General features: G+C 34.2%; 5 protein-coding genes across 8 annotated transcripts; 2 read left to right on the top strand and 3 right to left on the bottom strand.

The window, feature by feature from the left end:
• Positions 1 to 108: 108 nt before the first annotated feature.
• Positions 109 to 3,376, top strand: LOC112507259 (two-pore potassium channel 1-like). 4 transcript variants are annotated; one of them, XM_025111758.1, is made up of 4 exons: positions 109 to 355; positions 1,351 to 2,262; positions 2,692 to 2,841; positions 3,212 to 3,376. In XM_025111758.1, coding segments are annotated over exons 2-4 (1,053 nt in total). In that variant the 5' UTR covers positions 109 to 355; positions 1,351 to 1,360; the 3' UTR covers positions 3,213 to 3,376. The 4 variants fall into 4 exon arrangements, with proteins under 4 accessions (XP_024967526.1, XP_024967524.1, XP_024967522.1 ...); XM_025111756.1 differs by lacking the exon at positions 3,212 to 3,376 and having other exon boundaries at positions 109 to 221; positions 2,692 to 2,912; XM_025111754.1 differs by lacking the exon at positions 3,212 to 3,376 and having other exon boundaries at positions 2,692 to 2,912.
• A 235-nt stretch (positions 3,377 to 3,611) lies between these two features.
• On the bottom strand, positions 3,612 to 4,067 carry LOC112507260. Its single transcript, XM_025111759.1, has one exon. The coding sequence runs from the start codon at positions 4,020 to 4,022 to the stop codon at positions 3,696 to 3,698; it is 327 nt and encodes a 108-aa protein (XP_024967527.1). The 5' UTR covers positions 4,023 to 4,067; the 3' UTR covers positions 3,612 to 3,695.
• Positions 4,068 to 14,125: 10,058 nt separating this feature from the next.
• LOC112504963 (probable L-type lectin-domain containing receptor kinase S.7) lies at positions 14,126 to 16,275 on the top strand. The gene has a single exon (XM_025108920.1). It carries the CDS (start codon positions 14,126 to 14,128, stop codon positions 16,199 to 16,201), a length of 2,076 nt encoding a protein of 691 aa, XP_024964688.1. The 3' UTR covers positions 16,202 to 16,275.
• Positions 16,276 to 17,530: 1,255 nt separating this feature from the next.
• Positions 17,531 to 18,148, bottom strand: LOC112504988 (calcium-binding protein KRP1-like). The gene has a single exon (XM_025108941.1). It carries the CDS (start codon positions 18,028 to 18,030, stop codon positions 17,686 to 17,688), a length of 345 nt encoding a protein of 114 aa, XP_024964709.1. The 5' UTR covers positions 18,031 to 18,148; the 3' UTR covers positions 17,531 to 17,685.
• A 1,601-nt stretch (positions 18,149 to 19,749) lies between these two features.
• Positions 19,750 to 24,496, bottom strand: LOC112506366 (G-type lectin S-receptor-like serine/threonine-protein kinase At4g27290). Its single transcript, XM_025110372.1, has 7 exons — positions 23,224 to 24,496; positions 22,682 to 22,831; positions 22,413 to 22,519; positions 21,435 to 21,645; positions 21,114 to 21,351; positions 20,416 to 20,566; positions 19,750 to 20,055 (listed from the first exon to the last, which is right to left on the bottom strand). Exons 1-7 carry the CDS (start codon positions 24,494 to 24,496, stop codon positions 19,750 to 19,752), a joined length of 2,436 nt encoding a protein of 811 aa, XP_024966140.1.
• Between the last annotated feature and the right edge of the window lie 960 nt (positions 24,497 to 25,456).

The raw sequence follows: 25,456 nt of genomic DNA, 5'->3' as shown, positions 1-25,456 counted from the left end.
AAAAAACCAATATATATTAAAGCCTTCGTTGTCTACCAAAAAAACCATCGTATATAAATCTTATGTAGTGCGTTGTGAGCCATGTCTTTTGCTATATAAAAGAAAGACTGCGGTCTGAATTTGAACACCGTCATGCCTATTTGCCATTGAATAAATCAGGCGGGTTACTGTCAGACAGCTGCTACATTTAACGACTGAATTCCAATCGCCGGACGAATTTGGTCGGAAAAACTCATATTCACACTTCAATTACAATCAACAATGAAAGCCTGATGATAACACTACATGAAGATTTAGGATTTTGCTTCAGACTTCAACTAGATTCCTTCTGATTCCATCATAATCCATTTAAGAGGTAAGGATTCGTAACTCCAATTCCATGGATTGCATCTGTAATAGATCTGAATTTCACCTCACGCCACTTCTATTTTATGTTTGTGAATTTTTCACACTGATTAGTTTACCTACTCTGATTGTTCGAAGGCGGCGAAGGTTTTAGATTCATTCTCATGTAATAATCAAACAATTAACAACAGAACACTTGCAATCTGTTAGTGTTATAGTCGTATTTATGCAATAGTAGTAACCAAATTTATAGGTATTTATAAATTCCTTTTCTTCCTCTTTGTAACTGATCGATGTTCGAGGAATACATACAGAAAGCTTTGTGGATCCCTGAATTAAATCAAGGTTAAATCAATCTAATATCGAACCTAATAGGTATCAAAATACGTATTTTTCGTTGTTCTTCATGTGATTTAATCTGTGGACACAGTGTCTCAACCTAAATCAGAAATAATCTAGCATTAGATTTCAATTTAACCTAATGAAAAACCTGTCAGATCTCTGTTGTTTGATGCATACACACCAACGGATTGTAAGTGTTGTGTTGTTAATTGTTTGATTATTACATGAGAGTGAATCTAAAACCTTTTCGTCTGCATCAACAATCACATAAACTCATCAGTGTGAAACATTCACAAACATAAAATAGAAGTGGAGTGAGGAGAGGTGAAATTCAGATCTATTCTAGATGCAATCCATGGAATTGGAGTTACGAATCATCAATGGAGAATTCTAACTTACTTGTTAAATGAAATTCTGATGGAATCAGAAGGAATCTAGTTGAAGTCTGAAGCAAAATCCTGAATCTTCATGTAGTGTTTATCATCAAACAATTAACACCCATTACATTTAACATTCGACTTTTGAAACCGCGTATATAGAAAACAACTTGTATATATATATATATATATATATATATATATATATATATATATGTTACTTTCCAAAACGTGTTAGATGATGCATATATGTTACTAATCTTGATAAAAATTTTCGTATTTGTAGAAGCACTCTAATGGCAAGCGAGGGTGGAAAAGAGCCATTGCTAATAGGACAACAAGAACCTGGACCTGAGACCAATTCTTTTGGTTCATTTAAAAGCAGAAACCTGCGACGCTGTAAAAGCGCCCCCATGGTGGAACCTGTTCCCGAGGATACCAAAATGGACCGCTTTTATGACGGCCCGAGATCTATTTTCGAGCAACTCAAGCCAAAATTCGGGAGGGTAGCCCTCTACTTGTTTGGGTACTTGGGTCTAAGTACATTTTGCTTTTATTTGGTTAGAAACCAAATTACTGGAAAGGGAACACAAGGCATTGTGGACGGTCTTTATTTCTGCGTTGTAACGATGACCACCGTTGGGTATGGAGACCTTCTACCGAATAGCACCACCACGAAACTACTCGCGTGTGCTTTTGTATTTTCCGGGATGGCCCTTGTGGGACTTAGTCTAAGTAAAGCCGCCGACTGTTTGGTGGAAAATCAAGAAATCTTGTTGGTGAAAGCATTGCATTTGCGTCAAAAAGCTGGTTCGATGGAAATTCTGAAAGAAACTGAAACCAATAGAGTAAGATACAGGTGTATAATCTTCTCGGTTTTGCTTATGATCCTCATAACTGCAGGAACGATCTTCTTAATAACGGTTGAGAAAATGGACTTTATCGATGCCTTCTATTGTGTGTGTACCACGATGACAACTCTTGGTTACGGAGATAAAACGTTCTCGACAATGGCTGGGCGTATTTTCGCAATATTCTGGATTCTAATGAGCACTATATGTTTAGCTCAGGTGTTGTTTGCTTTTGCTGAACTGTATACGGAGAACAGGCAGAGGGAATTGGTCCGATGGGTTCTTACAAGAAAAACAACCGTGGCTGACTTGGAAGCAGCTGATCTTAATGATGATGGTCTTGTGGGGTAAGTTCATATTCATCAATGAATATTTAATGTTTTATAACACCCTAACTCCTAATTTACTAGTAGCATCTTAACAGCTATGATCCAACAACCGTGTTATGCTATATGTTAAAATAGAGAAAAGAATTAAGAGACGATGGAAATCTCCAAATTTGGAAAATCTTTAAAACACGATATTTGAGAGAAAGATTATAATAAATGTATTGAATATTTTAATAATATAACTAAAAGCAGAATTGTTAAAATAGAGTAATTGTAGTTTTTTCTAGAGATTTTAGTTTTTGATACTTTATTTTAGAAAAATTATAACATAACTGTTGGAGATGTTCTAAACACGTATCAACAATAAGACTTACTTTTTACATTTTCAATGCATGATTTGATCTGATTCTAACAAGAACTGATATTTGATGAATGGATTGGATGCAGGGGTGCTGAATTTGTGATTTATAAGCTAAAAGAGATGGGAAAGATCAACCAAGAAGACATTGCGGTTATCATGGCAGAGTTCGAAAAGCTTGATGCGGACGACTCAGGGTCTTTGTCTGTCGCCGACATTTCCCAAGCCCAATCACAATAGTAATTATGCCGCTGAGTTAATCTCCCTACCTTTTCGGGTGAAGGTCCCGGTCACAAAATAGTCAACTTTTCCGGGTTTTGTACAAAAATAGTCACGGAGTTCGTAAAGTGGCTTTCGAATCTCCCTACCTTTTGTAAGCTCCATTTTCTTTGTATAAATCTTGATTATTTAAGTTACATACGTTTAGGGTTCGCACAAAAAGATTCACAAAATACGCCTTTTCACTTCCCGAATCAAACGGTCAAATCTTTTTCTCTCTCGTTCGCGTCTATTTCGTGCAAACTCCGGAAAAGTTGGGTTATTATGTGATGAAACCGCTATTAAAATACCCTGAATTTTGGTGATTAACCCTTGATCCCATTTCTTTAGGTACTCGACAAACATTTCGGTTGTACCTCGTCCGAATACCTTTCGATTCATCAAATGTCACGATTGTCTAAATCAGATCACACCGATAAAAAACGGTAAAACTAAATCCACATACATACAATTAAGTTTCTTCTCACACAGTATAATTTTACACGATTTTGATATAAATAGATGTACATACAGAAACATATATCAATCAAATTTTGATTCTAAAAAGCCCGGTTTTTCAAAACAAATAAAAGGGTATTTATGCAGATACTAAAGCAACCTAAAACGTCGTTGATGGATTAATCACAAAATTAAAATCAAAGCGAATCGGATCGGATCCCAAATTAAATGAGATTGATTTCCAATTCATATTGAAAAACTAAAGACTAAGAAGAAAAATAAAAATTATAAGATTATTGATGATATTATTATTCTTAATAATAATAATAATAAGCCTATAACATCTGGGAATGCCATCAAAAACTACAGAAACAAATTACATTTGCTCAGATTTACTACGACTACTACTTCCTTCTTCGGATTCGGGTTCGGGTTGTAGTACGGGTTCGGGTCGACCGGCGACGTAATCCAAGATCCCTTCCCCTGCTTTCTCGCCGGAAACCTGAGCCGACGGTGGCGAAGTAAGCCCAAAAACGACGACGGCGAGGAGGAAGAGAGCGGTGGAGAGCAAAAGTGGCCAAAAATAGGCGAGAATGTTGAGGAATCTTGGGGCGATGTAGAGAAGAGAGACGATGATTAGAGCCAAAGTGGTGGCGATGAGTATGTGGAATTTGAACTTCAGAAGCTTTTCCGAGATCTCCATGGCGGCGACGGTGGTGGTGGTGATGGAGAGATAGAGAGAGAGAGAAAGAGAGAGAGAGAGTGAAGGTGGAGATGATTGGAGTTTTATGTGAAGAGATTCTCTCTGTATGCAGGGTTTTGAAAAAAATAATATTATTTATAAATTCCATAAATGATAAGAATATATGTTGATTATAAACTTTTATTGTTTATTTAATTAAAGTATATTTTTTTAAACATATATGGTTATTTACTCCGGATCACACGAGAAAAAAAAAAGACTTCTATCGATAATATTTTAGGGGTATTTGGGATTGTTTATAACAACAACATATTGATTTATTCCGATATGACATCGGTAATAAACACTTTTGAGTGTTTAGATAAACAACTTATATCGATGTCAAACTGGTAATAAGAAGTTAAACCATTATAACTTATAATAAGTTAATAATGACTTTTGTAGAAAAACATAAGTTGTTTCAAATAAGCAATCCCAAACACCCCCTAAATATTACCTTGTATATTTTGAGAGTGATTAAAGGTTACATGATCTAAATGTGTACCTTTTCTAGTTTATACGAATACATATATTCACATATATCACGTGACTGTTATGTTTCTCATACTTAACAAAGAAAATGACATTTCTTACAAAAACTCAATATTATATATACTACATCGCCTGGTTGCTATTGAACGCTTATTATTATTTTTAAGCATGGCAACAGGGCGGGGATAGGACAGGTTTTGTAATCCCCAGCCCCAGTCCCCGACGGGTTTGGGGATTAACATTTTGTCCCAGTCAAACCCCTGTCAAACCCATGAAGAATATCCGTTAATTTGAGTCTACTAGGGATCCCCACCCTCAACCCCAACCCATTTTAGTGGGAAATTCCCGTCTATGTTTGGGTCGGGGCAAATCATCCTCCTTAATTATTTTTTACATGTATCAATATCAAAATATTTTTTTAAAGTAATTAGATAATATAAATGAATTTACATAGAGCAACATGTAATATTAATAATAATAAGTTTGAAAAAGATGATGCATTGGTTGTGTTGATTGTAAGTTGAAAAGAAAGAAACAAAAAGACTTTGATTTTGGATGGTGGAGATTGCACGATTGGAAAGTTGAAAATTCAAGGTAAAGCAAGTGATTTGAGGGTGTAATTTGTAAATGTTAATGTATATATATAAAAGTAAAACTATGGATTTGGTTTATCTGGTTTGGTATTTTACGAGATTCGTCTTTAAACCTTTATTTATTACTTAGAAACCTTTTAAGATCTATATTTTGTTTTGGAGTTGGTCGTTAACTTTAACGTTCGTCCCATTTCATGCTGTTAAATTAGCCCACATGCACAATATACGTGTACATTGTCCTTTTATATTTCTTTTTATAAGTTTGTCCGTTGTCCCTTCACCACCGGCCCCTTCTTCCTTACTCTCTGGAGACCCTTCTTCTCATTCTCCCTACAGGGTTTTTGCTTTTTCTGTTGGACGATTTACAGTTTAATAGTGCATTTTGACTACATTCTAATACATATTGTTATAATACTGTTACTAATTGACTATGTTTATCTACACCCCCCTCCCCCCCCCCTCTCTCTCTGTGATCAGTGTAGGGATTCAGGGTTGCGGAGACCAACGTGGTTCTACAACTTGAGTGTGGTGCCAAAATGATGCCAAAAATGGCGTAGAAGAATAATAGCTAAGAAAGAAATCATAAGATAAAAATATAAGATTTAAACCAAAAAGTTTTGATTTCTGATGGTAATTTAAGGGTTACCTCTTAATTGTTCTATTAAGAGGTGAATCTTGTTTGACAAAAGGAAGTCTATCTCTTAATGATTTCCAAAACATTTTGAATGATTTTGTATATTGGGCCTCTCTTAACTATTCAGCACCTTAATTTCATTATGAATAATTACTAAACAATAACATTTCATTTGCCACTATATTATAAAGAGTCTCTTAATCATTTTGACCACGTAACCATTCTGCACCAAACCATTCAGCAACTGTCAAACAGTCCCTTAATTTATGATTTGGATCTTAGGGAGGCGCGAGCGAGTGAAGCCCCCACAAGAGCTGGACATGCGGAAAACTCACTGGGAAGGATGGATCAGCCAAAAAGTGAACAGACAGAAAGAGAGAGAGGATAAAGCTAATATCTTTTAACATGTCATGTCGTATTTTTATTAGGAAACGACTACAATGTCGGCCATTTAATTGAAACTAACAGAAGAGATAACAAATGTTACGAAAAACGACAAATTCCAAGACACAGTATAAATTATTAAGATATTTCCTAGTAAACAAAGTTGAAGGACTAATTATGTAATAACCAACAAATCACATGGACCACATCCATAATTTAGTCTATATATAATCACAAAAAGTTAGACACCCACCTCTGGCTAATGTGTGGTCACCTTTTCAACTTTATACTCAAAACTTAGTACTATTTCATTTATATTCCAAAATTATATTTCCAAGGAAAAAACATCAGTTTATATATTTCCGGTTCTGATACCATCTGTAACATCTCAGGCTAACCGTATCATATATTATCTGTTTTGTCTATATACTTGGACTTACAGTATTAGAATACGTATGATAGAGCAGGTATCAAACCCCCTTATAAGACAACAGTTGTTTTCCTACCTAACCAATGTGGGATCTTACAGTTTTCCTCGTACACGTCAATATTGTGACTTACTTTTTACATTTTGAATTCATGATTACAAGATTCTAAAATAAAAAGGGGTATGACATTTTTCTTATTAAAATACCAGATGTAAAAAATATGTTCTGATATTCGTACTTTTTCAAAAACAAGATTACTTTTTACTTTTTGTCCAATATGTTTTTACTTGTAATTCATTCACTTTTTGTTATTTATACTGTTATTTTTTTCTCTCTTATCTTCTCTCTCTGAAAAACCGTCTTGATCTGATTTTAGAGTCAAAAGTTATGATCTTTCGAAGTTTACTAAGAAACTGATTAGGAAATATATGGATCTCCAAATTTATTTGATATTTAGATCTGCAAAAATAAGCAAGTTAAAAAACACATCTAATTAGAAACTGATTACAAACTTAAAAAAAGGAAAGAGTTGTTTGACAGTTGCTGAATGGTTTAGTGTAGAATGGTTAAGAGGCTCTCATGATATACTGCAAAATGAAATATAATTGTTTATAATAAAATTAAGGCGTTGAATGGTTAAAGGATGTCCATGATACAAAATCATTCAAATGGTTTTATAACCATTAATAAACAAACTTTTTTTCGTTAAACAAGATTCATCTCTTAACAATTCAGAGGTTGTCTCTTAATAAAACTATTAAGAGATAAACAAACAACCCATTTAGAATTACAAAAATCTAGAAAAATAAACAACTTTAAAAATAAGATCATCTCGACAAGTTGAGTAAAAAGTCCAACTTTTCGAAGTTTTACTACGATTATGATAACGAAGGCGTTACAAACATAATTCAGTCATCCAGATCCCCATAAATTTATAGCGTTTAGATCTGAAAAACAAACAACTGCATAAGAAATCATCTTAATCTGAGTTATAAGTAAAAAGTTACGACCTACGAAAGTTGACAACGAACATGACTACAAAATAAATGTGTGTCTAATTATTGCACGTGTACACATCATTGACATGAATCACGAAAATATAGCCAAAGTACTGATTTCATTAAAACTTATGACCTACGTGAATGGTAATCGTGATGGTGATTGAACGACAGACGATGAAATAAGAATGCAAATAAAAAGGGTTGGGACCAGGAGGTCGTTTACCAAACACTTACATGGGTAAGATATAGTATTATATTAAAACTAGGGGTGTAAATGATGCGAGTCGAGCTCGAGTATCACTATACTCGACTCGAACTCGAAACCCAATTTCCAAGCTCGAACTCGACTCGAAAACTCGCGAGTAGTAAAAATCAAAGCTCGATAATTATTTCTCAAGCTCGAACCCGAACGAAGGTCGAATCCTCAAAAAGGGGTATTTCCATGGGTTTGCCTTAGTATCGTGTTCATACTGTTCCCCCCTTTTCCGCCAACTCTTTGGCCTTAAGAACGCAGTAAAATATCGATTGTTTGTTAAACCCTGTGAATTTTGTCAAGATCCATGCAACATTGTTCCAAAACTTTATACTGTGATAAACTAAAAGGAACTTTTAATAAACAGTTAACCAAACAAAATGTAACCTAACCACGAATTTAACAAATATGTAAACATAAAAAGATACTAATATTCCCACGAGTATGAATCGTGCAAATTTTCCTTCAAGTTTTGCACATGTCGTGCCAATGTCACCGGAGGCCACATACGATCGTTGCCATTTTATCTTCACGTCCATTACGATTTGTGTCAAACCTTCTTCCCAACTAGTGATGGCCAAACACCGGTCCTCGGCTGGGCCAGGCCGGTCCCAAGATTTTTCATAACAGGCCATAACTGATCCCGGCGTAACCTCCGGTTCCGTTCAAAAAAGTTGAGCCCGGTCAAGGTTTATTGTAAACGGTTATGGGCTGCGGTCCCAATCCCAACCGATCCTGGTCATTAAAAATTAATTTTTTTATTTTTATTTTTTAATGTTATATATTTTCAATACATTATAAAATTTGTAATTGAGTCACTCAAATACACTTTAAAAATGCGTTTTATTATAATTAAAATTACATTGTCTAACAAAATATAGCGAACAACCGATAATTGTGAACATTTTTTGCGAATCGAGAACTGGGTATGTAAATCTCTCAACATATACACTTATATATAGTGTTTAGAAAGCAAAAAATACAAAAAAAGACCAAAAATTACTTCTTTACGTTAAGTTATATTATTAAACATAAATTAAATTACTTCTTTACGTTAAGTTAAATTATAATAAAAAGTTTGAATTAAAGAAATTACACAAAACAAGGACTTTTAAATAGTTATTGGATATTAATGTCGATATAGTTTTTTCAAATTTTTATGATATTTTATCCAAAAATAAATACATTATTGTTTTTTCAAAACCACATAAAATCGTATTATATTAACATGGATAAAGAATAAAATAAGACATTGAAATCGAGATATGTCTCGATACGATACGTTGTATGAGTATCCCTCTAGTAAAAAATAATTGAGTAATAATGATTATTAAATAAAATAAAATACTTAAGCAATAATTAAAGACATAGACTGATAGACATGTGTGTACATGATAAATAGACGGCCATTTAAAGAAAACCATGTTACTTATCTCACTATTTATTTAGGGGTGTTTGGGAGATTGTTTATTTGAAACAACTTATGTTTTTCTATAAATTTTTATTTTATTTCATTATAAGTTAGAATAATTTAACTTCTTTAAATATTACTTATTATCAGTTTGACATCGATATAAACTGTTTATCCAAATACTAAATAATGTTTATTACCGATATTATACCGAAATAAATTAATAAATTATTTTTATAAGTAATCTCAAGTATTTCGATTAAGATTAAGTCTAAGAATAATAAATAAATAATGTTTGATAAATTTAAGGCACCTTAAATTGGGCGTCACAACGGCTCTATAACTCTATAACTTAAATAAAATAATATATATTAATTAAATTAATCATAGGAGATTGAGTCAAATCGTATCTATCCAATATTCTCATTCACCAACAGGATGCCAATTAATATATATATATATATATATATATATATATACTAGGTTCGATTCCATGTATTATATATAGTAATTTGAAAAAATTATATCATGTCATAAACTTATCTTACATATATGAATGATTATCAAAAGTACGATGCTACTTCAGGCTTACACTCTTAAAATAACTCTGAAGTATAACTCCGAAAAACCAATAAAGATAAATCAACCGAATGTCGAAAAATAAATCTCGATCTAAAGCTAGGAGGTTTCTTGGAACACACCTTCTGGTTCCGAAAATTTCGAATGATCTAAAATCCGCACCAAAGAACCGCAATCCATATCTTATATCTAATTCTTTTATCTACATTTTTAATGCCATGATTTATTGGATTTAAATAATAACATATATGTATAATTGAATTTGACCAACACATCCATTTTTTTTATTAACCTGGATATCCAACCTGCTATGCAAACCGACTTATCCTAAAGCGATCATCTGCTTTAAAGATGTTAGTATAAATATTTATGAAATCAGGTAAATATTTATATTACTTCAAAGATGTCAGTATAAATATACTCATGATGAAAATTCTAAAAACCCAGTTTAAAAGAAGTTTAAAAAATGAAGTTTTAAGAAAATCAAAACATACTCTTTTATGGCGTTGCCTAGGCGCATAGGCAACAATAACACTGAATTTTAAATATAGTCAAGATAATAAATCGATTTAAGTTAACTCTGATACCAATTATCAGTATTTAGTTTGACTAAGGCACTAAATTTGGGCTTATCCATTTCGATCATTGTTAAAGGAAGAACTCCTTGAGAGTCATGTTTCGTGTCCACGGGCTGTTAAGAGATATCAAGGGGAGTTTTTGTTGGTGGATATCTCCTTGCTACCTGTTCCGTCTTTGAGTTTTACTGATCATACACATCAACGTAGAAACAGATTCTCGATGACAACGTAAACCCGTGTAGTCTAAAGTGGCACCAATTTTCGATATTACTCCACTACTTCGATGTATAAATATACCTCAAGGTCCCTAAAGGGGTTTTTTTTTCAGCAGTTAACTTCAACTTCTATAAGATCAGTTAAAATGCATATAAACTGTCATGAATATATATAACTATAAAAACTGTGTAATGCAAGGTGGCACTGATTTTCAGTATTACTCCATTACTTTGATGTATGAATAAACCTTAAGATCACTGAAGGTTTTTACAAGCATCAATTTCAACGTTTATAAGATGAATCAAGATACATATAAAATTTATATATCATGAGTAGATGAGAGTGTACTAGCCTGTTTATCAGTTGACATCATTTGAATGTAAGAGAACCGAACCGATCCGATCCAATCATATATTGGATGTTGGATTTTGCCAACTGATCCGATCTGATTAACATTGGATAACCAATTCAACCCAATCCAATGGATGATCATCGGATGATTAATTGGATGACTAATTGTTTCGGTTTGTTTTTGGTCGGTTTTAGACTGTCATCTGATGATCGACCGATCCAAATTGGATGTTGAAATTTCAACCCAATCCGATCAATTACAATTGGATATACAATAAGTTCTAATTAAATCAGTCGATTTTAATTGGATCGGTTGATTTTCTACACACGAAATCTCATAATTTGTTTTCTTACAAATAATATTAAAATTTAGAATTAAATTTTAAATGGTTGAGATTGAATTTTGGACGAATAAAAACATATGGGGCACCACTGTGTACCGCCTCAACGGCCTTATTTGACCACAACCAAGTGCTAACCACATTGCGCTCTCCGGGCCCACTTTTTAAATTATTATTATTATTATTATTATTATTATTATTATTATTATTATTATTATTATTATTATTATTATTATTATTATACCTCCTTTTATTTCTTTTTACTCCTTATCAATTCTTTTTATAATAATTATGAATGTTTTTTTTATTAACATGGATATCCAACATGTTATGTGAGCCGATTAATTCTAGGACGACCACATACTTTGTAGATAGTCCGGAGTCACCGCATTTGAACCTCTGTAACCACAAGGAGATTTTTATTTCTCCTTAGATTTGAACCTGAGACCTCCTGGTGCTTTTAATCTATGGAGTCAAACTCAAATCAATCAAACACCACCCTAGTATGTATTATGAATGTTCATACTAGTTTGTATGTATTTTGAACTAATTATTATGAAGTTTTGAGATTAATAGCCAATAAGACTTCTAGTAATTCATCAAATGACATTTGGTTTAACGGTATGTGAGCCTTTTGCTTCTTAGGAGGTCAGAGGTTTAAATATCACCAAAGGTGAGGAGGGTAAGTGAGTTTATTTGTTCTATTTGCCGTATATAAATATTATATAACTCAAAAAAAACTTTTAGTAATTCGATTCCAAATGCAAAAGTTCAGATGTGCCATGCGTTTTTCTGGGCAGGTTATATGCGGTGTAGAGGTTTTGAATTTTTTTTTCTCCAGAGTATTCCTCTTTCACATACGGATCTCGCGTTCGGAACTCGGCTGTTTCCTTTACTTGTGTTTCCGACAAGTGCAAGAATTTTGTTATCTCGTGGTCGGAGTGGTGCTGCAATCTCGGTAATTTTAGCTAGTTTGTGTTTGGTTGGTGTAGTGTTGCGTTTCTTCGTTAGTGTTTGTGTCGGGGTTTTGTTCTTTGGGTTTGGAGTTGGATTGTGTGCTGCTTGTTTCTTTGCTTCGGGTTTTATTCTTGTTTTTGCCGTATTTTTCTCTGGTTTTTGTGGGTTTGTTTGTTTTCATTTCTTGCAGAATCTTCTGCCCAGAACCTTTTTGTTTGTTCTGTTCTCTAATAACTTTTACTAGGGTGTTCACATTATGTCACAAGTAGTATGTTTAGATTTGGTTTGTGTTCACAATATGTTCACAAACAATACCAGATCTTGTAAATTTAAAAATGTGTTCACAACATTTTCACAAATTATAATATTATTTTTAAGAAAGTGTTCACAATGTGTTCATCTACAGTTCATATCCAATTATGTGTCTACGTGCATTTTATGGAGAGAGAAGAGATAAATCATGAGAGGAAAAATAGGAAAGATGAGATACGATAGAGGAAAGATATTTTTAATGTATATTAGATTTATTTTCAATTATTTTTTGTGGTTTAAATTGAATTTCATGGATTTTATAAATTATATATAGTGCAAAATGAAATATAGTTGTTTACAATTAAATTAGGACGTTGAATGGTTAAGGGAAGCTCATGATACAAAATCATTCAAAGGGTTTTAGATACATTAACATACATATTTTTTTTTTTGCCAAACAAGATTCACATATTAACGATTCAGAGACTGTCTCTTAATGAACTATTAAAAGGTAAAAAACAACCCCTAAATATGAAAACATGTTTTGTATCATGTGTGATCTTTAAATTTCTCGTCTTCTCATAAATTGACCATTTTCATCATTATTAGTATCACTCTTAAACTTACATTTTGTTACACACACAATAATATTACAATTATTATTAAATATTAATATACAACAATTATTAATATTACAATTGAACTTATTATTGTTTTTTAAGCAATGCATGTGTCATTATATTTTATAAAAAATAATAATTAATGCACATTTAATGCTATTTAAGTTAAAATTTTAACCTTTTTTAATTTTTTCTTAATTAAATTACAATATTAATTATATTATTAAAATATTCATTATTATTCATAAAATATTGTTTCTTTATTCTATACATTTAAGGATAAATTGTACGAAAAAGTCAGTTAACTTTAACTTAATTCCTATTTTAGATAACATAATTTCAAAACTTTCATTTTAATATTTAAGATGTAAAGTTTTAAATATTTAATGACAAATTATATAAAGTTTTTTAAAAAGAGTGCATTGGGATCATAAAATTATAAAATATTTAAATAATACATTTAGTGACGGAATCTCTAAAATAAAAAATCTGTTTGAGTTGAATGTAATTTATTCTAAAGATTTTGATTTTTAGTTCTCTCTTTCAAAGAAATTATAGAAAATCTGTTAGAGATGCTTTATGGAATCTGTTGAAACAAAAAATTCTCAAAATCTTCATTATAAAGAATATATGTTGAAGGGCAAAGTATCGTATCAAAAGAAGAGTTAAAGTGAGAAACTTTAAGAAAAAATCTGAACCTTTATTCTTTGATACGAGAATTGATCTGTTACATCTTAATACATTTCATCTGAATGTTTCTCACCTAATATGTATCTACGCGCTATATACGTATATAACCGTTAGATATATATTTTGGTTGACCGGGTCAAGTACTAATAAAATAGAACCGACCACCTCCATTTCTAACCGTTTGAAACCCACCTCCATAGATTCCCTCCACAACCCCCGACCTTCTTCAATCGTCACTCCATTTTCATCTTCTGAGTTCATCAACACATTCGATTTCCATCATCATGAATCCAAGAAACCACCTTGTTTTCTTGATGATTTCCTTCTTCACCTTCACATTACTCCGATCACCGCTGGTATCATCTCAAGATATCTCCTTCCACTTTTCATCTCTATCTCTTCGTAACCTCACTCTCCTCGGCGATTCCTACCTCCGGAACGGCATCATCGGACTCACTCGTGAATCCGGCGTCCCTTCTTCCTCCTCCGGCACCGTCATCTACAACACCCCAATTCCATTCTTCGATCGGGCCACCAATTCCACCGCCTCTTTCTCCACCAGATTCTCCTTCACCGTCAATAATGTCAACCGTGAGTCGTCGTCGTTCGGCGACGGACTATCGTTCTTCCTTTCACCCGACGACCAAACTCTCGGATCCCCAGGTGGGTATTTGGGTCTCGTTAATTCCTCACAGTTAACGAAAAACAAGTTCATCGCAATCGAATTCGATACCCGACTTGATTTACACTTCAATGATCCGAATGATAACCATATCGGGTTGGATATCGATAGTTTGACTTCAATCGAAACAGCCGATTGTACTTCCATCGGAATTGATTTAAAAAGCGAAAGCTTGATTACAGCCTGGATTGATTACTGGAATGACGGAAAGAATCTCAAAGTGTTCTTGAGCGATTCGGGTTACAAACCCACCAACCCGCTTTTAGATGTGGATACGGATCTTTCCGGGTATTTTCAAGAAGAAATGTATCTGGGTTTTTCAGCATCAACAGAAGGAAGCACAGAAACCCATTTTATCGAGAATTGGAGCTTCACATCATTTGGGATCCGACATCCTAACCCGAGAATCAAGAATCCTTACAATGTGACAGATAACACAGTTTCCAAGAATCCATCAATTGGGGTTCCTGAAGATGATCATAACAAAAATCATCATAAAAAGATCGGATTAGCGATCGGAATCTTGGGTCCGGTGTTCTTCTGTGGTGTTCTTGTGGTTTTTGGGTACATTTCTTTCAAGAAATGGAAGGGGATTAAAACAGATATGAACATTCAAGCAGAGCTTTTAACAGGTCCCAAACAGTTCAGTTACAAAGAGCTTAAAACCGCCACAAATGGGTTCCATTCGAGTCGGATCATCGGTCATGGTGCTTTCGGATCGGTTTACAAGGCGTATCTGGCGTCATCCGGCACTACGGCGGCCGTGAAACGATCGAAGCATTCTCACGAAGGAAAGACAGAGTTTTTAGCAGAGTTATCGATCATTGCGTGCCTGCGGCACAAGAATCTTGTTCCGCTTCAAGGATGGTGTGTCGAGAAGGGCGAATTGTTGCTCGTTTACGAGTTTATGCCTTACGGAAGTATCGATAAGGTGTTGTATCAGGATTCCGAGCATTGGAGTTTCTTGCAATGGAGCCATCGATACAATATCGCAACTGGGTTAGCTTCGGTTTTGACGTACCTTCATCAAGAATGTGAGCAACAGGTGATTCATAGAGACATAAAAGCCAGCAACGTGATGCTTGATGCGAATTTCAAAGCTCGGTTAGGTGATTTCGGGCTAGCTCGGCTCATGGACCACGATAAAAGTCCGGTTTCGACACTAACGGCTGGAACCATGGGGTATTTAGCCCCTGAGTACCTTCAGTACGGCAAGGCCACCGATAAAACCGACGTTTTCAGCTATGGCGTGGTGGTGTTGGAAGTGTGTTGCGGCCGGAGGCCGATCGAGAGGGAATCGGAAGGTCAAAAGATGATCAATTTGGTTGATTGGGTGTGGGAGTTGCACTCAAAAGGCGCGATATGCGATGCGGTGGATAAACGCCTTAATAACGAGTTTGACCGGGAGGAGGTTCGGAAGCTTTTGGCGGTCGGGTTGAGTTGTGCGAATCCCGATAGCGAGAAGAGGCCGTCGATGAGGAGAGTGTTTCAGATTTTGAACAACGAGGCCGAGGAAATCAAGGTGCCGAAAGTGAAACCAATGCTGAGTTTTTCGAGTAGTTTGCCGTTGAGTCTCGAGGATATTGTCTCTTCTTCCGATGGTGAAGAAGAAGAAGATGCGAGTCGTATGGTGCCAGAGATAAGCATCGATCGATCGATCGCCCGCGCATCGATCTAGGGTTTTTTTGGATATTATGTTGGTCGTTCGATTTATGCCTTTGTTGCAACGTGTATATAATATTTGTTATACATGTATACGACTCTTATACTTGAATTTTATTGAAATAACTGTTGAAAAAGAAAACCAATTGTTCAAATCAGCACGTCTGGCACGTAAGATATTATCACGTTTTTTTTCTTATTTTTAAATAAGGGATTATATGAACAAGGGAGAAACTCCGAGTTCGAGCAAGCCGCTATGGTGAAATCACTACAAAAAATTGACAAATTGGCTTTATATGATGACAGACGAATTTTTATCCGGCCATTATTGGGTGTGTATTAGCAGAAATGACTGATTTAATTGTAATAAATTAATAAATTATTACGGTCGGGTAGATACTTTGTTACATTAAAATATTCTTCTTATCTTGGATATGTTATTTCTCTACTCATAATTTCTTTTTCACCATCAACTATTTAATACAGCTTATCCATACTTCTTAGGTATATCACATTTAATTAATTTTCTCAATCACAGTTACTGAACATATATACAAATGAGTTATATAGAGATGTGAGTAGATTGAAAATATGTGTATATAAAGAACGTACATGATAGTGTAATTATTCAATGTATATACAAATCAACGGGTTTAACCTTGGGTTCCATCATCATCAGATTCAAAGGGTTAGTTGATATGCTTTGGTTTATAAATTGTTCAACACATTTTCCAAAACTTCTTTCCAAAATAAAGAAAATTGGAGAGAAATAATATTTCATGATTTTTTTTTTATTGTGGATATGTATTCATGTTATTGTGGATATAAATTAGGAGTGGTAGAAAGTCATCCGATCCAATTTAAACCGACCGATCCAATTAGAACCGACCGATCATAATCAGATCGAATCAGATTCAAAATTTCAACATCCAAATCGAATCTGTCGGTTCTTGGATGACAGTCCAATATCCAATAAAACCGAACCGATACAATCCAATAATCATCCAATTAATAACTATATATAGTTATTAACATTTTTACAAAAAAAAATTAATCGATAATTATGTACATTGTTTTTTAACAACTTAAAAAAAATATATGAATAATTGGTTGAAATGGTGGATTAATTAATTGAGTATTAGATCAAAAGATTAGACGAATTCAATCTAATTCAATGAATAACCAATAGTTCATACAATGGATGGAACCGATCCCATCCAATCATCCATTGGATTTGGATTGGATTGGATCGGGTGTCCAATATTAATCAGATCGGATCGGGTGATAAAATCCAACATTCAATAGATGATTAGATTAAATCAGATCTACCTAAATCCATAAATACATGTTAATTATGGTTAAATATTGAAGCAACACTTTTCAACAATGACCGTCTACCAAATTGGTCAAAAGAAAAAAGATCCTTTTTATCTTTATGCAATTAAATTAAATTAAATTAAATTGGAAACAACATCAAATGATAATAAAATACTAAATAAATTACAAATAATTGAATTCTTCTTGTTCAAGAGCTTCTTCCAACAAAAACTGAGACTGATCCATTAAGTCAGGGCTTAATCTGAACATAAGAACACAAAACTCCATCTGATTCAGAGCTCCATCTCCATCAAAATCACCTTCTTTCACCATACTCATCAGATCATCGTCCGTCAAATCTTCAAGACCCAAAAGAGACGAGTTGTTCTTGAGGCTTTCGAAAGTGATGACACCCTTGTCGGCGTCCATAAGCAGCCGGAATCCGTTGCATAATTCTCCGATCAGACCTTCGCCACCCAACTTATCCGCCATTAACGGCAAGAAATCTTGAAACCCAGATTGATCCATCAGAGAAATTTGAAGGGGATTGATTAATTGGGATTTATGTATGGATGAATGATGATGGGAAAGGTGGAGATGGATGTATATATAATAGAATAGAAGGGTAAAGGGTTGGGTGGAGGGAGTTTCGAGGATGAGGTAGCCATTGGAGAACAACTGGCAAAAGCCGGATTTATTAAGACCGCAATTGCCTCTCGGGTACGGCGAAGGTATTGAGAGGAAGGAGGGAAGCTGGGCGTATATGGGTAAATTTGTCATTTTCGTTTCTCGTGCTCATGACAAATCCAAACATCCAATCAACTTTTTCTTTTGGGCCCACCTTAAAGAAAATAGGATATTACCTCCTATGCTAAGATATCCATTAGACCATGTTCGTAATTGTTGAATGATTTGACGTAAAATAATTAAGTGGTTAGAATAGTTAAGAGATTTTCATAATATAGTGCAAAATGAAATATAATTGTTTGGTAATTGTGTACAATGAAACTAGAGCTCTAAATGATTAAGGGAGATCCATGATATAAAATCATTCAGAGGGTTTTAGAACCATTAAGAGACAGACTTTTTTTTGCGAAACAAGATTCATCTCTTAACGATTCAGAAGTTGCCTCTTAATGGAACTATTAAGAGGTAAACAAACAACCCCTATGAATCATTATAAGGTGAATCTTGTTTGACAAAAAAAATATTTGTCTCGTAATGGTTCTAAAACCCTCTGAATAATTTTGTATTATGAGTCTTCCTTAATCATTCAGCATCCTAATTTTATTGTAAACAATTATATTTCATTTTGCATTATATCATGGAAGCCTATTAAACATTCTGACCACTTAATCATTATGCACTAAAACATTCAACAACTACCAAACAACCTCCTTTATCCAATCAAGTTATAAAATCTTTAAACCGTAGATATTGAGTTGCAATTGGGTCACAGTCATTAATACAATAACCTGATATTCCTTTGTTTTTTGAATTTAGTATGATTTTAATTCTCTATGGATAAGAAGTATGAATAAGTTGCATCAAATTAGGGATGCAAAAAAAAAACCGAATCCAATGATAGAAACCGAAAATCAAATTTTTCGAATAGGATCGGGGAGTTCTTATTAGGGAAGGGGCGGGAATCAAGGACATATTCGAGGCATTTGATGGTGATCACCAACCTGATACGACATTTGTGTGTGTAATATATATTAATCTATATATATATATAAAAGAAAAATACCAACATTAAAATCTAACTGATTTTTATCCACTTTATTTTAACACTACAAATAAGCGTCATGAAAAAGTCTAGTTTATTTGTCTAATCGTGATGTTAGTTGAATGATATTTGCACTTCTATTTACTTTTATATTTTGTAATCTAAGACATTGTTCATAATTGGTTTGATTATGTTTTAGAGATTTAGACTTACATGTTTAAAAAAGTTGTAATTACTTTTAGTTGTGAAAATTAATATATTGTAATTTTTTATCGGGCATGTCTTGGTTTTGGGTATAACCAACGGTGAAAGGGGAAAACAACGAGCAACAAGGATTTTTATTCTTAACGGGTTCCCCAATGGGGAACAGGAAAACCGCAGGGCCCCGATAAGATCCCCGACGGGGATCAAGATGGTTACAAGGACGATTTTGGGGATGGGGATACCAATATATATGATGTGTTTAGAATCATAATAGGTGTCGGAAATACTTCAAACAAAATTAACAAGTAGTTCTTCTATCGAGCATTTAACTGTGTAATAGTTAAATCATTGAGTGAACCTCCGGGATACGAACTTGACGAGAAGTCGGTTACATGTAACTCCCTTTCCATGAAAAATGCTGGTTGTTTAGGTTGCGGCAATGCACCCTCACCACCCAACATCATAACGACAGATGGCATATTTGGCCTATCTCCGGCGTTTTGTTGAACACATAATAACCCTACTTTGATTGATCTTAAAACTTCGAATGAATCACAGGATTCGGCTAAACTTGCATCAATCAATTCCATCGATCTACCTTCATTATACACACTCCATGCCTGAACGGAATTTGTAGATATTAGTAGTTGATTAATTATGTATTTATTAGGGATTGTTTGACAGTTGCTGAATGTTTTGATGCAGAATAATTAAGTGATCAGAATGATTAAATAGTGCAAAATGAAAAATAATTATTCGGTAATTATTTATAATGGAATTAGGGTGCTGAATGGTTAAAGAAGACCCATGATACAAAATCATTAAGATGGTTTTAGAATCATTAAGATGGTTTTAGAACCATTAAGAGACATATTTTTTTTCGCCAAACAAGATTCACCTCTTAACGATTCAGAGGTGACTCTTATTCAGTAGCACGCTAAAGTAGATGATTGTTAAGGACCGACCACAGAATTACTTACATGTCCGATAAGATTATTATCATGCTCGGGATGGATGAATCCCCTATTTCTCTTCCCACTTACGATCTCCAACAACAAGACGCCAAAGCTGAATACATCTGACTTTATTGAGAAAAGGCCATCTAGTGCGTACTCTGGGGACATGTAGCCACTGCATGCAATAGAAGAAGTAATTAATGAGATTAATAAGCCCAAATTATATTTCAGGTTAAAAGAGAATGAACATTCCCTTGTCTGAACCAAACAGTTCGTTAAACTGATAGTTTGGTCCTCGTAATAGGCTTACTGTACACGCCCGAGATCAAAGTAGGCGGTTGGTCCAATAATCTCGAAATCAACTTTAAAATCATGGTAAAAGTTACTGGTATCCTACACCTTTGAGCTTACAAGGAGCTCACAAATCTATTTTTATGTCGATATGGGACGGGTTGTTACAAACTCCCGGACTTAAACTCCCGGACATAAACTCCTGACATACTTGTCAAGACTGCCCAGAATCTTCCTCCATGTAATCTGCAAAGTGAGATTCACCTAAGATGTTACAAAAATCTCCTCAAAGAACTCATGTCCAGTAAGGTTTGTCCCATCATCCCGATGGTATAAAGATCGGTTCTAATACCATTTGTAATGCCCTAAACTCAAAATAACTGGTTGGCCCAATAACCACGCCTTGGTATGGGACGGGTTGTTACACTTACTTTGTGCCAACGACTCTTTCTGTGTTTGCTTCGGTCTCATTTCCTCCGAATCTTCTTGCGATGCCAAAGTCTGATATCTTAGGGTTCATATCAAGATCTAGTAGAATGTTGCTCGCTTTAAGATCACGATGGATGATTCTTAATCGCGAATCTTGATGCAGATAAACAAGTCCGCGAGCAATTCCTTTGATAATGTTGAATCGTTTAGGCCAATCGAGGAGCAGCCTCGCCCTTTTATCTGCACAGGACAACGTGTTAAACAAGATCGGATATGGGAATTATATGATCGACTTAATTGATGTATATGATCGATGATCTGACCAAATATAAACGAGTCTAAGCTTTTATTCGGCATGTACTCGTAAATCAACATCTTCTCGTCTCCATGAATGCAACAGCCGAGCAACTTCACAAGATTTCTGTGCTGAAGTTTCGAAATGCAAATCACTTCGTTCTTGAACTCATCAACTCCTTGGCTGGATGTCTTCGACAAACGCTTAACCGCAATCTCGAGCCCTTCTTCTAGCATACCCTGATCAATTAAGATCATTAATCAACATTTGCAATGTGAAAATACTACAACAAAAAGCGTCTTAATAAACCGTTTTAAAGGACTTAATTTTTAGGACCAAAAAATTAAAGCGACCTATCTAATATAAATGCGTTGTAATAAGTTTATAAGACGCTTCTGGGCGTCTTAACAAACTTTTTACGACACTTTCAATACAAAAACGTCCCATTATCAATTTTATAGGACACTATTTTCTATAAAAACAAGTGTCCTATAAAAAGATGAGTTTATAGGACATTTTCTTCCTATAAAATTTGTTAATACGACGCCTTGTAATAAAAGTGTGTTAAAAAACTTGTTAAGACGTCCAAAAGCGTCCTATCAACTCATTACAACACCTTTAGACAAGACGCTCATATTTTGGTCCTAAAAATTAAGTCTTATAAAGCGATCTATCAAGACGCTTAAAAATTGGTGGCATCCTATAAACCCATCCTCAATTTTATTGTAGTGAAAACTATACCAACTTCAATGGTGATCAGACTTTCCATTCTCACATCACTACAACAATGTCCACGTATCCTAATAAACTACTTTATAAGACTTAAGTTTTTAAGATCAAACACTTGTGTGTCCTACCTAAAGGTGTTGTAATAAGTTTATATGACGCTTTTAGATATGACATACAAATATCTGATCCTATAAACTCCCTGTAAAGTAGTCTGTTAGAACACTTAAATACTTTTGTCGTAGTATAAACTCGATTTTGTTACGGTGAATGTTATTACCTTATAAACAGGTCCAAATCCACCTTCACCAAGTTTATTGTGGAGTGAAAAACTTGCAGTGGCATTAGATATTTGAGAGAAGCTAAACAATGGTAGCTGATCAATGTCTACTTCCTTGCTTTCATGCAACATTTTCCCTATATATATATATATATATATATATATATATATATATATATGTAGTTTTGAAATACAACAGACTTCAAACTCATAAGAGAATCTGTTCAAGATCTATCTATTCACATGTGAATATCGTGCAAGTTTCTTACCTTTCCCTGTTGTTTCGGCTTGATTCCTTTTTTTCCTTCTATACCATAGCCATGCGGAGATGAAGCCGATGAGAAGAGCTCCCGAAATAGGCACGAGTAAGATGATTCTAATGTTTGATCCTTTCTTCGTTTTGGAAACCGATGGAACAACTATTATTATGATATTAACATAGCAAAGACATTATTTTGCGGAGATGATATGGTAAGATGATCAATCGAACCTGATGGAAAACAGAAGATAGATAGGTGTATAAAGTAAAGTTCAGTAATCTGTGTTTTCCGTTGTGAAATGGGGTATGGAGGACAAAGGAGAGTGCTACACGTTTCCCCATTTGTTCCCATTCATGATGAATAATGAACCTCATTCGTCGTGAATAATGAATGTGAATCTTTTACACTATTCATAATGAATATCCCGTGAATGTCAGGGACATGTAACACATTCTCCTTAATTTGTCCTCCGATTCACAATGTAACTTAAGTTTGCAACTGAACTTCTCATAAGTCGATATCATTGTGAATGTTAGAAAAAAGATAGTTACCGAATTCAGAGGAAGCCATTCTTACAAAGATCTCCCGACCACCCATACTAGCTGAAACCTCTGTGATGTCAACAAGATCATTGAACCAAAGCAAACAGCCACCTCCATCAATGGCGTCTGTATTCGAATAAGCCATACAACTACAATTCATTAAGCATTTCGTTTCACATTCTTTCAACATCATACTCCTATTAAACCAGCAACTCTGTGTATCTGGCAACTTCACATTAGAATACTTCATAAACCCATCTGATCCATCTTCACAATTCAATGGTGTTCTTCTCACACAACCACCAGACCAATCAGCTGTCTCCCAACTCTTAGGGTTCCTGGGCACAAATCTTGTTTCATCCAAACAAACACATCTTTGAGATGTCACAGGTCTGCAACTTCCATAAGAACTGCAAATGTTGTATGTATCACAGATATCTCTTGGTAATGCTGATAAAAGTTGCCATCTTTTACCATCTTCAACCCACATCAAGTTTTCTAGCTTCCCATATGAACTCAAGGTGGATCTCAATATGATCGAACTGTTTACAACGTTATAAGTGAAAGTTACCTCGGTTGAATTGATGACTACGTCGTATGCAATCAACAAGTTACTGACTGTTGAATCGCCACTAAGTGCTTCACGAAACCTCACCATTTCACCTTGTTTTAGTTGGTTTTGTGGATAGCTTCGTGTGTCGAATCTCCATGTGAATTCACCTCGATTTGGATCTTGATTACTTCTCCATGATGATAGATACCATTCTTTGTTGTTCAAGAGATCTTTCCCAAACTTCATGGCGGGAAGAAGGGTGTCAGTTGGGTGATCAAAACTCTGCCAGATATTGTTCTTGTGAACGTCCACCACGACGAGGTTTCCGGTGTCGTGAAGCTTTGCGGTTGCGTTCGGTGATGTTATGGTTGTATTGGGTGACGTCCAGACGACGGTGATATTGTTCATGAGGACGAGAATTCCGGGATCGGCGATCTTTAAGACATGGTGTGATGGTGCTCCGGTGATCGGGAAGTCTCTGTTGGCAACCCAAACGACTGTTTTAATTGAGATTTTCTTGTACCATATACCAAGGTACCTGTTCTCAGACCTACCAGGTGCTGGCCGGAAAAATCCCAGTTCGAAAATTCCGGCCGGCGAGACCAAGGTGTCTTCATCTGTCAAGAACTGTGAGTCTGAAATGGTGGCGAGTTCAGCTGTGTGGACTTTGTGAAAGTGGAGTAAAGAAAAGAGGAGGAATATGGTGGTTGTTGTTACTGATTCCTCCATTGAATTCTGGTTTTCAGTGATTTTGCCATCACTTTTATGATTATTTGATGGAGCCTGAGCAGTGGGCAAGGTGCTATTAATTCAGCCATTAATGATTTACATTAAATCCTTTGACATTTTCATAAGCTTGTCCTCTACCTCTTAATTATAGTGATGTATTCTGGCTTTTTGTTGAAACAGATGCTTCGTCAAGTTTTTCGATGTGTTTTTTAGTCGAATTTTAGAAAAAACCTAACAAATTTTTTCATTTTGAATGGTTTACTTCTTAAGCTATTTTTTTGAATTAAATTTGAAAATGTTAAACTTTCTCGTTTTGAATGATCAAGTTTTTGAATTATTTTTTTTTAATAAAAAACCATTAAACTTTTTATTTTGATATATAACATGTAAAGTTTTAAACATTTAAGTACCCAGATTAAAAGAGTGTAATATATCAAAATAAATTTTTTGAAAGTACGTTACCCAATATATGAATCAAGTTTAAATACGTTACCTTTCATGTAATTTGCCCTTAAAAAATAGTTTAGGGAATAAATCATTCAAAATTAAAAAGTTTGTTGGTTTTTTTTAACTTTTCCCTGTTTCAAAACACCTTTAAAAAATAACGAGATGCATGTACTGATTTGCCTTCTCCATGATAACTGTAAGATCTGTTTAAAACAGATGAACATGACCTATGATGGTGTATATTTTTGTTAAAAAAAACTAATTTATAAAAAGAAATAAGTTTTTAAACTTATTTTTGTTTTAGAAACTAATTTATAAAAAAATTAAAATAAAAAACACAGAATAACTTAATAATTTAATTAAAATTAATATCTAAATGATAATTATTATATATTAAAAGAGTGTACATTTGAGAGTGTACTATTTGTTATTTTTAAAAATTAAATACTAATTATGCTTATTATTCTTGTGATTTATAAATTTATATAAACCACAGACGTATTAATTTATTTA

The sequence above is a fragment of the Cynara cardunculus genome (assembly GCF_001531365.2).
Source record: "Cynara cardunculus var. scolymus isolate 2C chromosome LG 2, CcrdV1, whole genome shotgun sequence".
Lineage (NCBI taxonomy): Eukaryota > Viridiplantae > Streptophyta > Magnoliopsida > Asterales > Asteraceae > Cynara > Cynara cardunculus.
The sequence above is the reverse complement of the archived record's forward strand: the minus strand, read 5'-3'. Positions and strand labels throughout refer to the sequence as shown.

Bases quoted from the DNA above. Each gene is read 5' to 3' on its own strand.
- LOC112504963 (XM_025108920.1), top strand. From the start codon at position 14,126: ATGAATCCAAGAAACCACCTTGTTTTCTTGATGATTTCCTTCTTCACC.
- LOC112504988 (XM_025108941.1), bottom strand. From the start codon at position 18,030: ATGGATCAATCTGGGTTTCAAGATTTCTTGCCGTTAATGGCGGATAAG.
- LOC112507260 (XM_025111759.1), bottom strand. From the start codon at position 4,022: ATGGAGATCTCGGAAAAGCTTCTGAAGTTCAAATTCCACATACTCATC.
- LOC112507259 (XM_025111758.1), top strand. From the start codon at position 1,361: ATGGCAAGCGAGGGTGGAAAAGAGCCATTGCTAATAGGACAACAAGAA. The intron at 2,263-2,691 runs GTAAGTTCATAT...GATTGGATGCAG, and splicing joins AATGATGATGGTCTTGTGGG to GGGTGCTGAATTTGTGATTT.
- LOC112506366 (XM_025110372.1), bottom strand. From the start codon at position 24,496: ATGGAGGAATCAGTAACAACAACCACCATATTCCTCCTCTTTTCTTTA. The intron at 21,352-21,434 runs GTCAGATCATCG...TGTCCTGTGCAG, and splicing joins CTTAGACTCGTTTATATTTG to ATAAAAGGGCGAGGCTGCTC. The intron at 20,056-20,415 runs GTAAGTAATTCT...AATTCCGTTCAG, and splicing joins ATAATAATCTTATCGGACAT to GCATGGAGTGTGTATAATGA.